The sequence below is a fragment of the Acinonyx jubatus genome, chromosome E2, assembly GCF_027475565.1.
Source record: "Acinonyx jubatus isolate Ajub_Pintada_27869175 chromosome E2, VMU_Ajub_asm_v1.0, whole genome shotgun sequence".
Lineage (NCBI taxonomy): Eukaryota > Metazoa > Chordata > Mammalia > Carnivora > Felidae > Acinonyx > Acinonyx jubatus.
Genome location: NC_069396.1, coordinates 53108565 through 53121086, shown reverse-complemented (window position 1 = coordinate 53121086; position 12522 = coordinate 53108565). Strand labels below are relative to the sequence as shown.

General features: G+C 57.8%; 1 protein-coding gene across 14 annotated transcripts in view; it reads left to right on the top strand.

The window, feature by feature from the left end:
- The window catches only part of IL4I1 (interleukin 4 induced 1), a 37164-nt gene extending 24744 nt beyond the window's left edge, over positions 1-12420 (top strand). For 2 of the 14 annotated variants that reach the window (XM_053210526.1, XM_053210522.1), the window contains exons 2-10: positions 1297-1419; positions 1981-2045; positions 3590-3734; positions 7135-7373; positions 8024-8136; positions 8563-8764; positions 10471-10539; positions 10864-11000; positions 11480-12420. In XM_053210526.1, coding sequence (XP_053066501.1) covers positions 3698-3734; positions 7135-7373; positions 8024-8136; positions 8563-8764; positions 10471-10539; positions 10864-11000; positions 11480-12401 — 1719 coding nt within the window. In that variant the 5' untranslated portion in view covers positions 1297-1419; positions 1981-2045; positions 3590-3697 and the 3' untranslated portion in view covers positions 12402-12420. Of the gene's footprint in view, positions 1-1296; positions 1420-1980; positions 2046-3561; positions 3735-4779; positions 5184-5216; positions 6737-6996; positions 7032-7134; positions 7374-8023; positions 8137-8562; positions 8765-10470; positions 10540-10863; positions 11001-11479 lie in introns of those variants that run through there. The other 12 variants (XM_027038172.2, XM_027038170.2, XM_053210530.1 and 9 more) reach the window with 11 other exon arrangements.
- Positions 12421-12522: the final 102 nt, after the last annotated feature.

Sequence of the window (12522 nt, the reverse complement as noted above, 5' to 3'; positions counted from 1 at the left end):
AGCAGCGGGTGCCATGGGCAGCGTCCCTCTCCATTACCTGGGGCTAGCTGGAGGGTGCTCGTTGTGCTTCAGAGGTGGAAAGCAGGTAAAGCTGGGATGCGGATTTGTTCAGGTCATTTCCACATGCCCAACATTGTGCCTCTTGTCCCCAGCTCCCGTAGGCGAGAATGACGCCCAGCAGTTGGATCTGATCTCCTGCTGTGGGGTGGAGAGTCTGTCCCTCCGGCCTTTGCCTCGCTGAGCCTGCTTTTTGCTAAGGAATGCCCAAAGCTTATTCCTGGAGACCTGTGGTCCAGTTGCCCAAAGTCATGACCATAAGTCGTTTCACCATCTTTGGCTTCCCAGAACAAGTGTCTTGCAAAAGCCACAGCAGAGGGAGAAGGGAGCCCCCAGACTAAACCACTTGATTCTCTCTAAAAGCTCCCCACCACCTTCCTGGGAAGTTGGCCTTCAGAGCCTCTGCGACCCGTATCTGACCCCCTCTCCCTGAAGGGGGAGGTGGGATGGGGCAGCCTCAAGTCCCCCTAGAAAGTAGGAAGTAGTTCGTATTTTATACACATTTATTCATTCAACACCCATTTTTGGAGCACCTGCTAAATAGCTGGCCTGGCATCGGGGTCACAAAAATGGGACAGTGTTTCTGCCCACACACAGGTTGCTGGCAGGGGCCAGACAGTCGTGCTAAGATTTCCCCTGAGCTTGCATTTCAAATGTATATCATTTGCCTGTTTTGCACATTAAACGCTCATAAAACTTAATTGCTTTCGTATAGCTGTATTTTTTAATTTTTTTTTTTAGATAAAAAAAAATTTTTTTTAATGTATTTTTGAGAGAGACAGAGCACAAGGAGGGGAGGGGCAGAGAGAGGGGGACACAGAATCTGAAGCAGCTCCAGGCTCCGAGCTGTCAGTCCAGAACCCAATGTGGGGCTCAAACTTACAAACTGTGAGATCAATACCTTAGCTGAAGTCAAGACGCTTAACCGACTGAGCTACGCAGGTGCCCCAGAGCTGTGTTTTTTTTTGTTTTTTTTTTTAATGAAAACATTGAAGTTCCATCTATTTTCTTCCTGTTCCCCAAGGGATCTTGGGCAACCCACTCAAACACAGTTCAAAATCAGGACGATGGCCATGTGGGAGGGCTGGCTACAGTGTTCTGGTGCCACAGGGAAAGCGGCCCCAACAGGCTTCCTCGGGGAGTCAGGGAGGGGTCCCTGAGATTGCGACAGATTCAGCAGCTGACTGGGTACCACCCTGCAGATGACGACTTCATTGTAATTGCCATTTCCCTTTCCAGGAAGAAAACAGATGCGCTTCTTTGCCAGCGCAGACAAATGGCCTCTGCTTAAGGTTCCTCTTCATTAATTAGTACGAAGACAGCCAATGTGGTGACTAAATTTGGAATCAGTGGCTTTTAAAGGTGAATCTCTCCATAAGCTATACCTGTGTTTCTTCTCCCCCTACAGGGATAAGAGTGGCAATTAGATTTGTGGCTATGGCTTTCTGTTAAGCCCAAAGAAACCCTTTCAAACGACTGCCTCTCTATGGCCCAGCACCTTCCCCAGGATCATGCCTCTTCCTGTCAGCCACAGCTTGGCGTCAGGAGGATCAGATGTCCCCAAACAGCACCCTTGATCTTCTAGGGGAGGTTGAAACCAAGGACTCCCAAGCAGTGGTGTGCTGGTAAATGTTGAATAGCTGGCTCTCCAGGGAAGGGGCGAGCCCTCATGGGGTACCGGTTGTCGATCCCATGGTGGAAATACTCCCACCGGGGCTGATTTCAAGCTATCGACTTGAGGTCACTGAACGTGACGTCACTGAGCATGAATTCGGGAAATTGATATGCACTATCTAGATACAGTGAATTCACCCCAGGAATATACAGAATAGTAAAATGTAATCCGGTGATTGGGAAGAAATGAGTTTTGAGTAAATCTGTGTTTCAGGAGATTGATCAGAAATTTTTTTTTTTTTTTCAAAGAATGGCTTGCAGAACCAAACCGAGAAAAAGACCCTAAAAATGAAACCATCTGCTCTCGTGCACTGGTATGAGCCAGCCCCAGCACACCACTGCTCCCAAGTTTTCTATCAACCTTGAAATTACTTGGGTGCCTAAAAAGCCTGCCCTGAGACTCTCCGGGCAGCAGTGGTCTGCAGAACTTCTGGGAACAAAATCCCTCAGCCTCAGAAGCCAGCCCCCAGCCAGGCTTGACTCGGCCACGCTGCCCCTGTGCCTGCCCTAGAGTCCTCACACGTTGGCACCGATCACTTCAAACGCCAGTGACTCACCTGGTGCACACACACACTTCACAGGCAGACACCGTCCTGGTCGCACCCATGACCTCCCAAGATTTCCCCGAGGCAGAAACCAGACCTGGTGTGCTGCTGTGCCAGGTTCAGGCCTGGCCTGGGGCTGTGGGGTCCCATTAAGCTCCTTGGTTCCAAGGACACAGACACCAAATCCACCAACCTGGAAAGTTGTAATACTCGCTCATTGACAAAGACCCTCAGCATCACTCAAATGCCAAGTGGGCCCTGTCTTGAGTTTTGATTCAAACCGACTGTTAATTTCTTTTTCTTCTTTTTTTTTTTCCAACTGTTAATTTTTTGAGACAATCAGGGAAATGCGGACTTTGGTTTAATGGCATTTTTATTTTTTTAAGTTTATTTTGAGAGACAGAGATAGCACAAGGGGGGGAGGGCCAGAGAGAGAGGGAGAGAATCCCAAGCAGGCTCCACACTGTCAGTGTAGAGCTTGATGCGGGCTTGAACCAGTGAAACCACACGGTCATGACCTGAGCGGAAACCAAGAGTTGGATACTTAACTGACTGAGCCACCCAGGCGCCCCTAATGCCATTTTTAAATGTGATAATGGCATTGTGGTTTTTTTGTTTTTTCTTTTTTTAGTTTAGTTTGAGAGAGAGCACAAGTGGGGGAGGAGCAGAGAGAGAGGGAGAGAATCCCAAGCAGGCTCCACACTGTCAGTGTAGAGCTTGATGCGGGGCTCAAAACTCATGAACCGTGAGATTGTGACCTGAGCCAAAACCAAGACTCGGATGGATATTTCAGTGACTGAGCCACCCAGGTACCCCTGTAGTTTTGGTTTTTGGTTTTTGTTTTTTTTAAAGCAAATGAGTTCATATATATTTTTAGAGCACAAGTTGGTTGGCAAACTACAGTTCCACTTCCTGATTTTGTAAATAAATTTTTATTGGGACACAGCCACAACCAATTCATTTATACATGCTGTGGCTACTTGGAGGGCAGAATTGAGTAGGCAAGACAGAGATGGTGTGGGCCAAAAAGCCCCACATATTTACAGAAAAAGTTTGCAGACCCCTGTTTTCGAGAAGCATCCTGAAGTATTTACCTACAAAATATAAGATGTCTGGTATTTGCTGTAAAATAATCTGAGGAGGAAAGAGAAAATGTGAATGAAACAAGATGGGCTAGGAGGCGACGGATGCACTTGAGTTCGGCATCCCAGTCTCTCTGTTGTTACATATGTTTGAAATTTCCATAATGAAAAGCTTTTGAGAAAGGAGGACCTGCTCTCCACAGCCTCACCACTGTTCTGACTTCACACCAGGACCCTGGCACCTTTAATCTAACAGGAATCAGGACAAAGCCACCATCATTCACCCCGTTTCAGCACACGCCCGAAGATGACTTCTGTCCCGGGCTAACCAGAAAGGCCATGGGCACTGAGAGGGCCCCCCAGAGCCAGCTGTGCAGTGAGTGCCCGCCCCCATGGGGCCCAGGGATTCTGGAAAACTGGGGAAGGAGGGGCAGGAGGGCTCCGTAGGAAGGGGGACTTTGTCCAGGAGTCAGGCCATAGATCAAGGGCCTCTGGTAAGTCTGTCCTCTGCTCTCTGTACCCCTCCCCGATCCAGGCCCGGAGCCCTGACTTCCACCTGGGGCCCTGGACATCCCCTGGGCAAGGCCCTGCCCTCTTCTGAGACTTGGGGAAAGTTTTAGTACCAACCACTCGTGGTCTTTGAACTGACTCTGGGAAAGCGATATATGTAGGCACTAGCCCTCTCCCCTGCACATCTGTGTGGCTGCCACTATTTCTTTTCCTGCCCCCATACCCAGGTCCCCGTCCTGCACCATATCTGGCCACCTGTGGGGGTTCCGTTCAACATCAACCTAAGCCTAGCCCAGTGGTTCTTAGCCAGGGTGATTTTGCGTCCCCTTCCCCGGAGAATGATTGACAATGCCTGGAGACAGTGTCTTTTGTCACACTTTGAGGGCCGGGTGCTGCTGGCATCTAGAGGGTAAAGGCCAGTGAGGCTGTTCGGCATCCTACGATGCACAGGATGGTCCCCACCAAGACGGCCCCCAATGTCAACAGTGCCGAGGCAGAGAGACCCTGCCCTGGCCCCCTCCCTAGTTCACAAGCCTGAGCTTTCTGCTGGTGAAAAAGTGCTTAAGAACATGGGACTGGAGCCAGGCTGCTGGGATCATACCCAGGTTCTGCTACTTCTTAGCTGGTGACTTCTCTGGGCCTCGGTTTTCTCCACCGTGAGATGGGGACAGCTAAACCCACCTTGTCAGAATTGTTCCCGGAGTAAATTAAGTGAAGCATGTCTGGCACGTGGTAGCAGTCATGTTATATAGGTAGCAAGATGAATCAGGCCTGGCCCTAGTAGGGCCCCTGCTCCCTCAGGCGCTGCTGGTTTCCAGTCCTGGGTGGCCTCATGAGCTGGGTTCCTCTCCCTTCCTTTCCCTGTCCTGCTGAGCCCCTTGGGTGAGGTCAGCACCCCACTTTTGTTGTAGAGTCCAGGAGGTGAGCTCGGGGCGTGCCCGGAGCCAGGGGATTTTTAAGCGCAATCCTGTGGTGGAGAGACCAGGGGGTCTACTCGGACCCCGGCAGGGCTCTCCAAACTGATCTGGGGACCGACACGGCTTGCCGAGACCAGTGCAGGAGTTCCACAGCCCTGCGGCCTCCACCCCTTTCTGCGTCCATGTTACTCCTGCTCGTGACATTGCCATGGGGAAGTAGCACAGATGGGCCTCCGGGGAGGGGCCAGCCGGACCCCCAGCTCTGCAGGCTGGGCTCCCCCTCCGACACAAGGTGTCTGGGATTAGAGGAGAAACCAGGCGGTGTGCTCAACTCGTGTCGCCATGAAGGAAGGAGGCAGGGTCTGTGATGGGAAGGCCTTCCCACGCTGAGGCCTGGGGTGAGTCCTGGGGTCCTCCTCCCCCACCTGCCCCCTGTCCACCTGTCAGATCCCTCCTCTGCCAAGAGCAGCTCTGTGAGGTCCACAGTGAGCACGAAGCACTGAGCACAGGACCACCTTAGTGCGCGCTCACCGTGGGGACCGTCTCTGTCGTTTTTGCTGACTGTCCCCTTTGCTTTCTTGGCATTTGGCCTCAAGGCCCAGGGCTCTGTCCAGCTGATTGTGTTTCCTGCTTGGCTGCTGCCTCCCAGGCCCCTGCATCATATGTTTACTGACTCACTCAGATATACCCCCTCCAACCCCCACCCTCCACCAAACCACATCCCTCTTTGATGCACTGTTTGGATTTTCCCATCTTGTCGCTGGAGAGGATCTGCCACCAGCTGCCTGGTGCCTTCTCCCCCCACCCCAAGAAAACCCCCTGAAATTGCCTCTCTACCTCCACCCATTTCAGGGGACCCACCACGTGTCCCCTTGGCTAAAGTCCCAAGGGCCGAGGGACCCCTGCTGCCACGAGTGGGGACCCCTTGAGGCTGGGTCCTCTTGTTCTGACTGCCTGCCCCCCTCAGGGAAAAAGCACCCCACAGACAGGTGGAGAAGGCTAAGGCCAAAGGCAGAGAGGCGGAAGCTCCAGTGGCCTTTTTGCTGAGCCCCCAGCACCCTAGTGTGAGCGGAGAGCCACAGTGGTTCTCAACGTAGGGATGGGAAGGGTGAGCACACATCCTGGGCTGCGACTTGTGCAGGGCTGGGGAGCAGGGGTGGGGGTGGGGGGTCGTTCCCTGAACCCCTGCCAGCGCCCCCACGGTGACAGCAGCTGGCAATTTCTAAGGAGCAAGTTGTAGTATTGACCCAGGCGCTTGTTCACAAGGCCTGACCTGGATTCACGGCCCCCACTTGACAGCTGGAGACCAGAACCACACAGGCAGGCACCAGGCTCAGGACCCAGGCAGGCTGGCCCCGAGCCCATGCCTCTGACCACTGTGCTGTTGCCTGCAAGTCCCACTACTAAGTCCATTTCACGGAGGGGAAGACGGAGGCTCAGAGCAGCCATGTGGGAGGGGAGCGGAGCCAGCAAGGGCCCTTCAGGGCACAGCGACAACTAGACACAGGGACAGACTCAGACTATCACAGGGAACATGCGGCCCCAAGGCCAGACACCCCCCCACCCCCGCCCCAGGAATTAAGGAGACAGAGCACAGAGGAGGGCAGACACAGGGACCCTGAGACCAGGCACCCTTAGCATGGTTACCTGAGCATTTATTTCCGGCCTTCCAACCGCCCCAGAACTATTTGGGGCAAGAGGAAGAAAATAGACTGATTTGCTTCCTCTCAACCCCCTTTCCCCAACGCCCACCCCCTCCAGCCTCAACTAAATTCTAAGCACCTGACCCTACAACCCAGGAAAGTAGTTTCATTTCCCCCACTGCAGATTTCTCAAAGGGAGGGGAGGGCGGGGCTCAGCTCATTGTTTAAGGACCAAGAAGGGGGCCAGGGCAGACCTTTGGAAGCAACAGGAGAGAGAGGGTGGTACTGCTGTCCACAGAGAGCCCAAGGTAGAGGGGAGGCTGCCAGGAAACTGGGACCCACAGAAATAGACACAGGGAGAAAGGGCAGAGGAGAGGGGAACAGAGAAGAGAAGGACAGGAGGGCAGGGACGGGGACAGGGGCGCAGATAGGTGAGCACAGAACAGGAGACTGCTGGAAGGGGTAGATGGAGGCATGAGGCTCCAGAGAGACGGGTGGCCTTAGGGACGGGGCCTGGAGTGGGACCCAGGCCCCTGTCACAGTGGCCCTTGCTTCCCCTCCAAACTAGACACCATCTCCCGCGGAGAGTTATGGCCTCGTCGGGTAAGTAAGCAGGAGAGGGGGGCACAGGGACGCGGGGGACGGCGCCCACTCTCCCCACACGTGCCTACCGACCTTCCCACTGATCCCGTCCTCCTCCCTCCAGCCCGGTACTTGCTTGTCCTGGTCTCCATCTTCTTCAGCCTGGTGGCCTCCCTGGACTGGAAGACTTCCCGTAGCCAGGATCCCTTTGAGAAATGTATGCACGATGCTGACTATGAGGTGCTGCTCAAGGTTGTGACCTTGGGCCTCAATCGAACCTCGAAGCCCCAGAGGGCGATTGTGGTTGGTGCCGGCGTGGCTGGGCTGGTCGCTGCCAAGGTGCTCAGTGATGCCGGACACAAGGTGAGAAGTGCTGCTCGCAGTCTACCTGGAGTCTCTTGTGCTGCAGGCTGGGAATCCCGGGTGTTAGGGGCCCGGCCACGTCCCTGTTGAGGGGCTGGTAGGAGGTGGAGAGAGGAGCTGTGCCTTCCCCTTGGTCCGAGGACTGAAACTGGAGGGGAGGCTGGGAGACCTTTGACCTTCCCTGCCCCACTCTCTCTCATTCCTGAGGGAAGTCCCTCTGAAAGTCCTCCAACCTCGTGGAGGGGAATTTGTGCTGGTGGCCACGGTAACTCCACTCAAGGAACACCGCCTGAGGTCTAACCGCTGCCCCTCTCGCTGAAAGCCTCAGCCGAGAAGGAGAACGGGCTGGGCCCGGACTTCTGTGCAGGGAGGAAATCTCCCCCCCCCCCCCCCCAGGCTGGGAAGTTCCTCTGCAATCTGGCTTGCAGTCGTCCTGCTGCAGCTGGGAAACTGCATACTGTACGTGCTTGCTAGGACATCTGTCCTCCCACCAGCTCCTCTGGCTTTTTCGTGTAGAAGGGCGTCCTTCTCTAGTCTAGGTCTGGGCTGCTGTGGGGATGGAAGCTGGGTGCTGGCACAGGGTGGGGAGGGGGGGGTCAGTGGGAGGAGCTGAAGGGCCCTGCTTGGTGCTCCCCACCCCCATCCCTCAGGTCACCATCCTGGAGGCAGACAGCAGGATCGGAGGCCGCATCCTCACCTACCGGGACCGGAAGACAGGCTGGATTGGGGAGCTGGGAGCCATGCGCATGCCCAGCTCGCACAGGTGAGGCCTGGCCAGGCAGCCCTGTGGGCACCGAAGCCTCCCCTAGCCCCACCTCTGTGTCCCTGAGGTGCTCAGAGCCCCGTGTCCAGCCAGAGCTCCAGTTCTGCCCTCCCAACCTTGTCTCCTCCGCATCGCAAGCCCTCACCCGACCCAAGCTCTGTCCTCATTCCCACTCCAGCCCCAGCGAAAGCCTGCCGGGGCTCCAAACACCATCCGAAACCCGTACACCTTCAGCCTTCCAGCCTCTCTCTCCTCTCATTCCCGGCCCCAGCTCCAGTGACCCGTCCTCCCACCCTGCTCTAGCCCCGATGCAGACTCAGGCCCGTCCTCAACCCCTGCCCCCCGCTCCGGAAGAGGGGCCCCAACTCCTCCCAGCCCTGCCCCCGCCCCCGCCTGACCCTCAGCAGCCTCTCCCTGCTCCTTCAGGATCCTCCACGAGCTCTGCAAGAGTCTGGGACTCAACCTGACCAAATTCACTCAGTATGATGAGAACACGTGGGTAGAGGTCAACAACCTGAAGCTGCGCAACTATGTGGTGGAGAAGATGCCAGAGAAGCTGGGCTACAAGCTGCGCCCCAGGGAGAAGGGCCACTCGCCCGAAGAAATCTATCAGATGGCTCTCAACCGGGTAGGCAGCCTCGGGAGCCCCGCGGCCCGTCCCCCACACCCCTCTGCCCTCGGTCTCTGATCCGCTTCTCACGCACGCTGTCCGGACAGCCTCAGATTCTACGAAGGCCTTTGGCTTAAACTTTGGTCTTCGACCTGATGTTTTCCCCATCCATCTTGGGGGACCCAGACTTTTGTCCATGTCCCCCGTCCCCGGGTCATACCCCAGGACCCTCCGGCTCCCACCGAGCTCGGCATCTTCCCTTAACCCCACACATACTCCCGGGTTCCCCCATCTCACGATGGCCCCATCACCCCCACCCTAGTCACAAGGCAGACAGACCCTCAGGTGCTGTCCTAGCTCCCTCCCTGTCCCTTCCACCACCAGTCAGTCCCCAGCCCCATCCCTCCTGCCCCCTGACTCTCCTGCAGTGTTCCCACCTCTCTGTCCCCACGGGCCCTGCTCTGGCTCAGGCTTTTCACCCTGTTCCAGCCCCTGCTCACAGCCCCCTATGGCTCCCCAGCGCCTTAGCCTCAGGGTCAAGCCCTGAGTGGTCTGGTTTCTCTCACCCCTCTAGCCTCATCTCTCCTCCAAGAAGTGTTTGTTATCCTCCAAAGCCTTCGGAGTGGCCAAACACCCCAGCCCTGCACTCCTTCGTACCCACAATGCTCCTTCACCATCCTGCACCCATGCCCTTGCTCTTGCTTCCTGCCCCGCCTGGCAGGCCTTTTCCCTTTCCCACCCAGGGAACCCTACTAATCCCCCAAGAACCAGGTCCGACGTCCCCTCCTCCAGGAAGCCTTCACTGGTGCCCTCAGGGAGGAGCCAGCCTTGGCCTCCTCTGGGAGCCCCTGTCTGGCTCCCCTCCTGGACCAGGGTGGGCACTGAGTGCAGGCCATTTCTGTGCCCTGGCACTGACCAGTTCAGGGAGCCTAGGGAGACGCAAGGTGAATGATGAGTGAGTGAGCAAAGGAGCACATGCTTTGAGGAGTTCCCCAGCCACAGGGGAAAGCCACGTGGACAGAGAAGAAGGCTAACATCAGATGGGGCTGTGAGGCTCCCAGGAAGGGAGGAGACTTGAACAGCGCAGTAGAGGATGGCCACTCGTGTTTCAGGCAAAGACAAGGCAGGGGAACGAGTGCAGTGGTGCGGCGCAGGTGTCGGGGGGGGGGGGGGCCCGAAAGTGGTCTGGGCACTGCACATAGTGCTGCAGAACGACAGCTGCTGTAAGATGGTGACTGAGGGGCCCCGGGCCCTGGGGAGCCACAGGAGGGCTGTGGGCAGGGGAGGATCCAGTGAATAACCCCTCAGGGCTGACAGGGGGCAGAAGGGACTCTGCTTCTGTCTGTGCCCCCAGTGATGCAGGTGACAATCACTAAGCACCAGGAGGATACAGCATTGACTAAAACAGACACGATACCTGCCTGCACTAATTCACAGACTAGGACAAGTGCAGGCCAACAGTACCCAATAGGGCTGAGTGTGACACTGTCAGGGTGGGATGAAGGCTGGGAGGTGAGGGGCATTAACAACTTGGGAAGAACTTCCCAGAGTGGAGGGCAAGGCCGAGGGCACAGCATGGACAAGGACCATGCTGACTCGAGCAAGAATGGTAAATGGTAAATGGTCATGGGCAGGTGCGGGAGGAGAACCCAGGTTTGGACCCCAAGTCTGCCCTCTGCAGTCCTGCCCCTGGAGCTCAGCACTGTCCCCTTGTTCCACCACAGGCCCTCAAAGATCTCAAGAAACTGGGCTGCAGAAAGGCAATGAAGAAGTTTGAAAGGCACACGCTCCTGGTGAGTGGGGGCCTTGGCGTCGCCGTCTGAGAAACAGAAACAAGGAGGGCACCCGTGGGCTTTAGCCCTGGAGTCAGAAGGCAGGAGTCCCGGACTCCAGGCCTGCCACGGCCCTCCTGCCTGACCCGAGGCGGCACACGGCCCCCTTTCTGGGCTTGCGTCCCTCCTCTGGATGGCTAAGCTTCAGAGAACCGTACTAATAAGCTCACGGTCCTGTCACGGAACCAGGAGGCTCAGCCTGGGAGGGACCCCGATGGGAGCGGGGACAGAACAGCCAGGTGCAGGACGCTTGGGTCCTGACCCGGGCGCGCACCCATCCCCCAGGAATACCTCCTCGGGGAGGGGAACTTGAGCCAGCCGGCCGTTCGGCTCCTGGGAGACGTGATGGCCAAGGACGGCTTCTTCTATCTCAGCTTCGCGGAGGCCCTAAGGGCCCACAGCTGCCTCAGCGACCGGCTCCGGTGAGAGGCGGGGCCAGTGGACAGGGCGGGGCCGACGAGGGCCAATGCGGGCGAGAAACGGAGTGGGCGGAGCTGTTGGCGTTGGGTGGGGCGGGACTGGCGGGAAAGGAGCCGGACGCACAGGTGCGGGAAGGGGCACAGGGGGCGGAGAGACGCGGAGCTCGGGTCTGGCCACACGCGCCCTCTCGTCACGGTTCCTCCGGAGGAACTGGATAAGAATGTTCCCGGAAAAAGGTGTGGCTCAGAGAAGAGACGGGGTTCCCGGGTCGCACATTCTCTGCTCTGGTGATGTCAGGGACTGGCGAGGTCAAGGGTAGATGAGTGGGCGGGGCCCGCGAGAAGGGGCAGGATAAGAGGGGACCCGGCAGGTGAAAACTAGGATGGGTACCGGGGAGTGCCCAGGGCGGGGCCCGCGGGGAGGAGCCCACGAGGCAGGGCAGTGCCCGAGCTCCCGGATCACGCTTTCGCCCTGCCCGCAGGTACAGCCGCATCGTGGGCGGCTGGGACCTGCTGCCGCGCGCGCTGCTGAGCTCGCTGTCGGGGCCAGTGTTGCTGCACGCGCCTGTCGTGGCGATAACGCAGGGGGCGCACGATGTGCGCGTGCACGTCGCGAGCTCGCCCGGGGCCCGGAGTCTGAAGGCCATGACCGCCGATGTGGTGCTGCTCACCGCGAGCGGGCCGGCGCTACAGCGCATTGCCTTCTCGCCGCCGCTGACGCGCAGGGGGCAGGAGGCGCTGCGCGCGCTGCACTACGTGCCGGCCACCAAGGTGTTCCTGAGCTTCCGCCGGCCCTTTTGGCACGACGAGCACATCGAGGGCGGCCACTCGAGCACCGCCCGCCCGTCGCGCGTGATATTCTACCCGCCGCCGGGAGAGGGCGCGCTGCTTCTGGCTTCGTACACGTGGTCGGACGCGGCCACCGCCTTCGCCGGCCTGAGCCAAGAGGAGGCGATGCGCGTGGCGCTCGACGACGTGGCGGCGCTGCACGGGACGATCGTGTACCGGCTCTGGGACGGCAGTGGCACAATCAAACGCTGGGCCGAGGACCCACACAGCCAGGGCGGCTTCGTGGTGCAGCCGCCGACGCTCTGGCAAGACGGCGGGGACGACGGGCAGGACTACGACTGGTCAGTCCCCTACGGCCGCATCTACTTCGCCGGTGAGCACACGGCCTACCCGCACGGCTGGGTGGAGACTGCTGTCAAGTCGGCGCTGCGCGCGGCCGTGTTAATCAACAGCCGCGAAGGGCACAGCCGCGAGGGGCACACGCTGGTCAACGAGGAGGGGCTCGTGCGCCAGGTGCCCAGCCGTCCCCGGTGCGAGTTCCAAAAGGCTGGTGCCACCCACGCTCCGGCCCCACATGGGATGACCGCTCAGCACACCAAGAGACCCGAGCATTAAAAATGTATTTTCAGAAAAAGCCGTGTGGTTCAGTAGCTTCCCCAATGTGCACGAAGCAAAGCCGTTAGCCTTCGTGGTGGAAGGAGCTGCGCCTCGTTCTGGGGCCGCAGCAGCTGTCCTA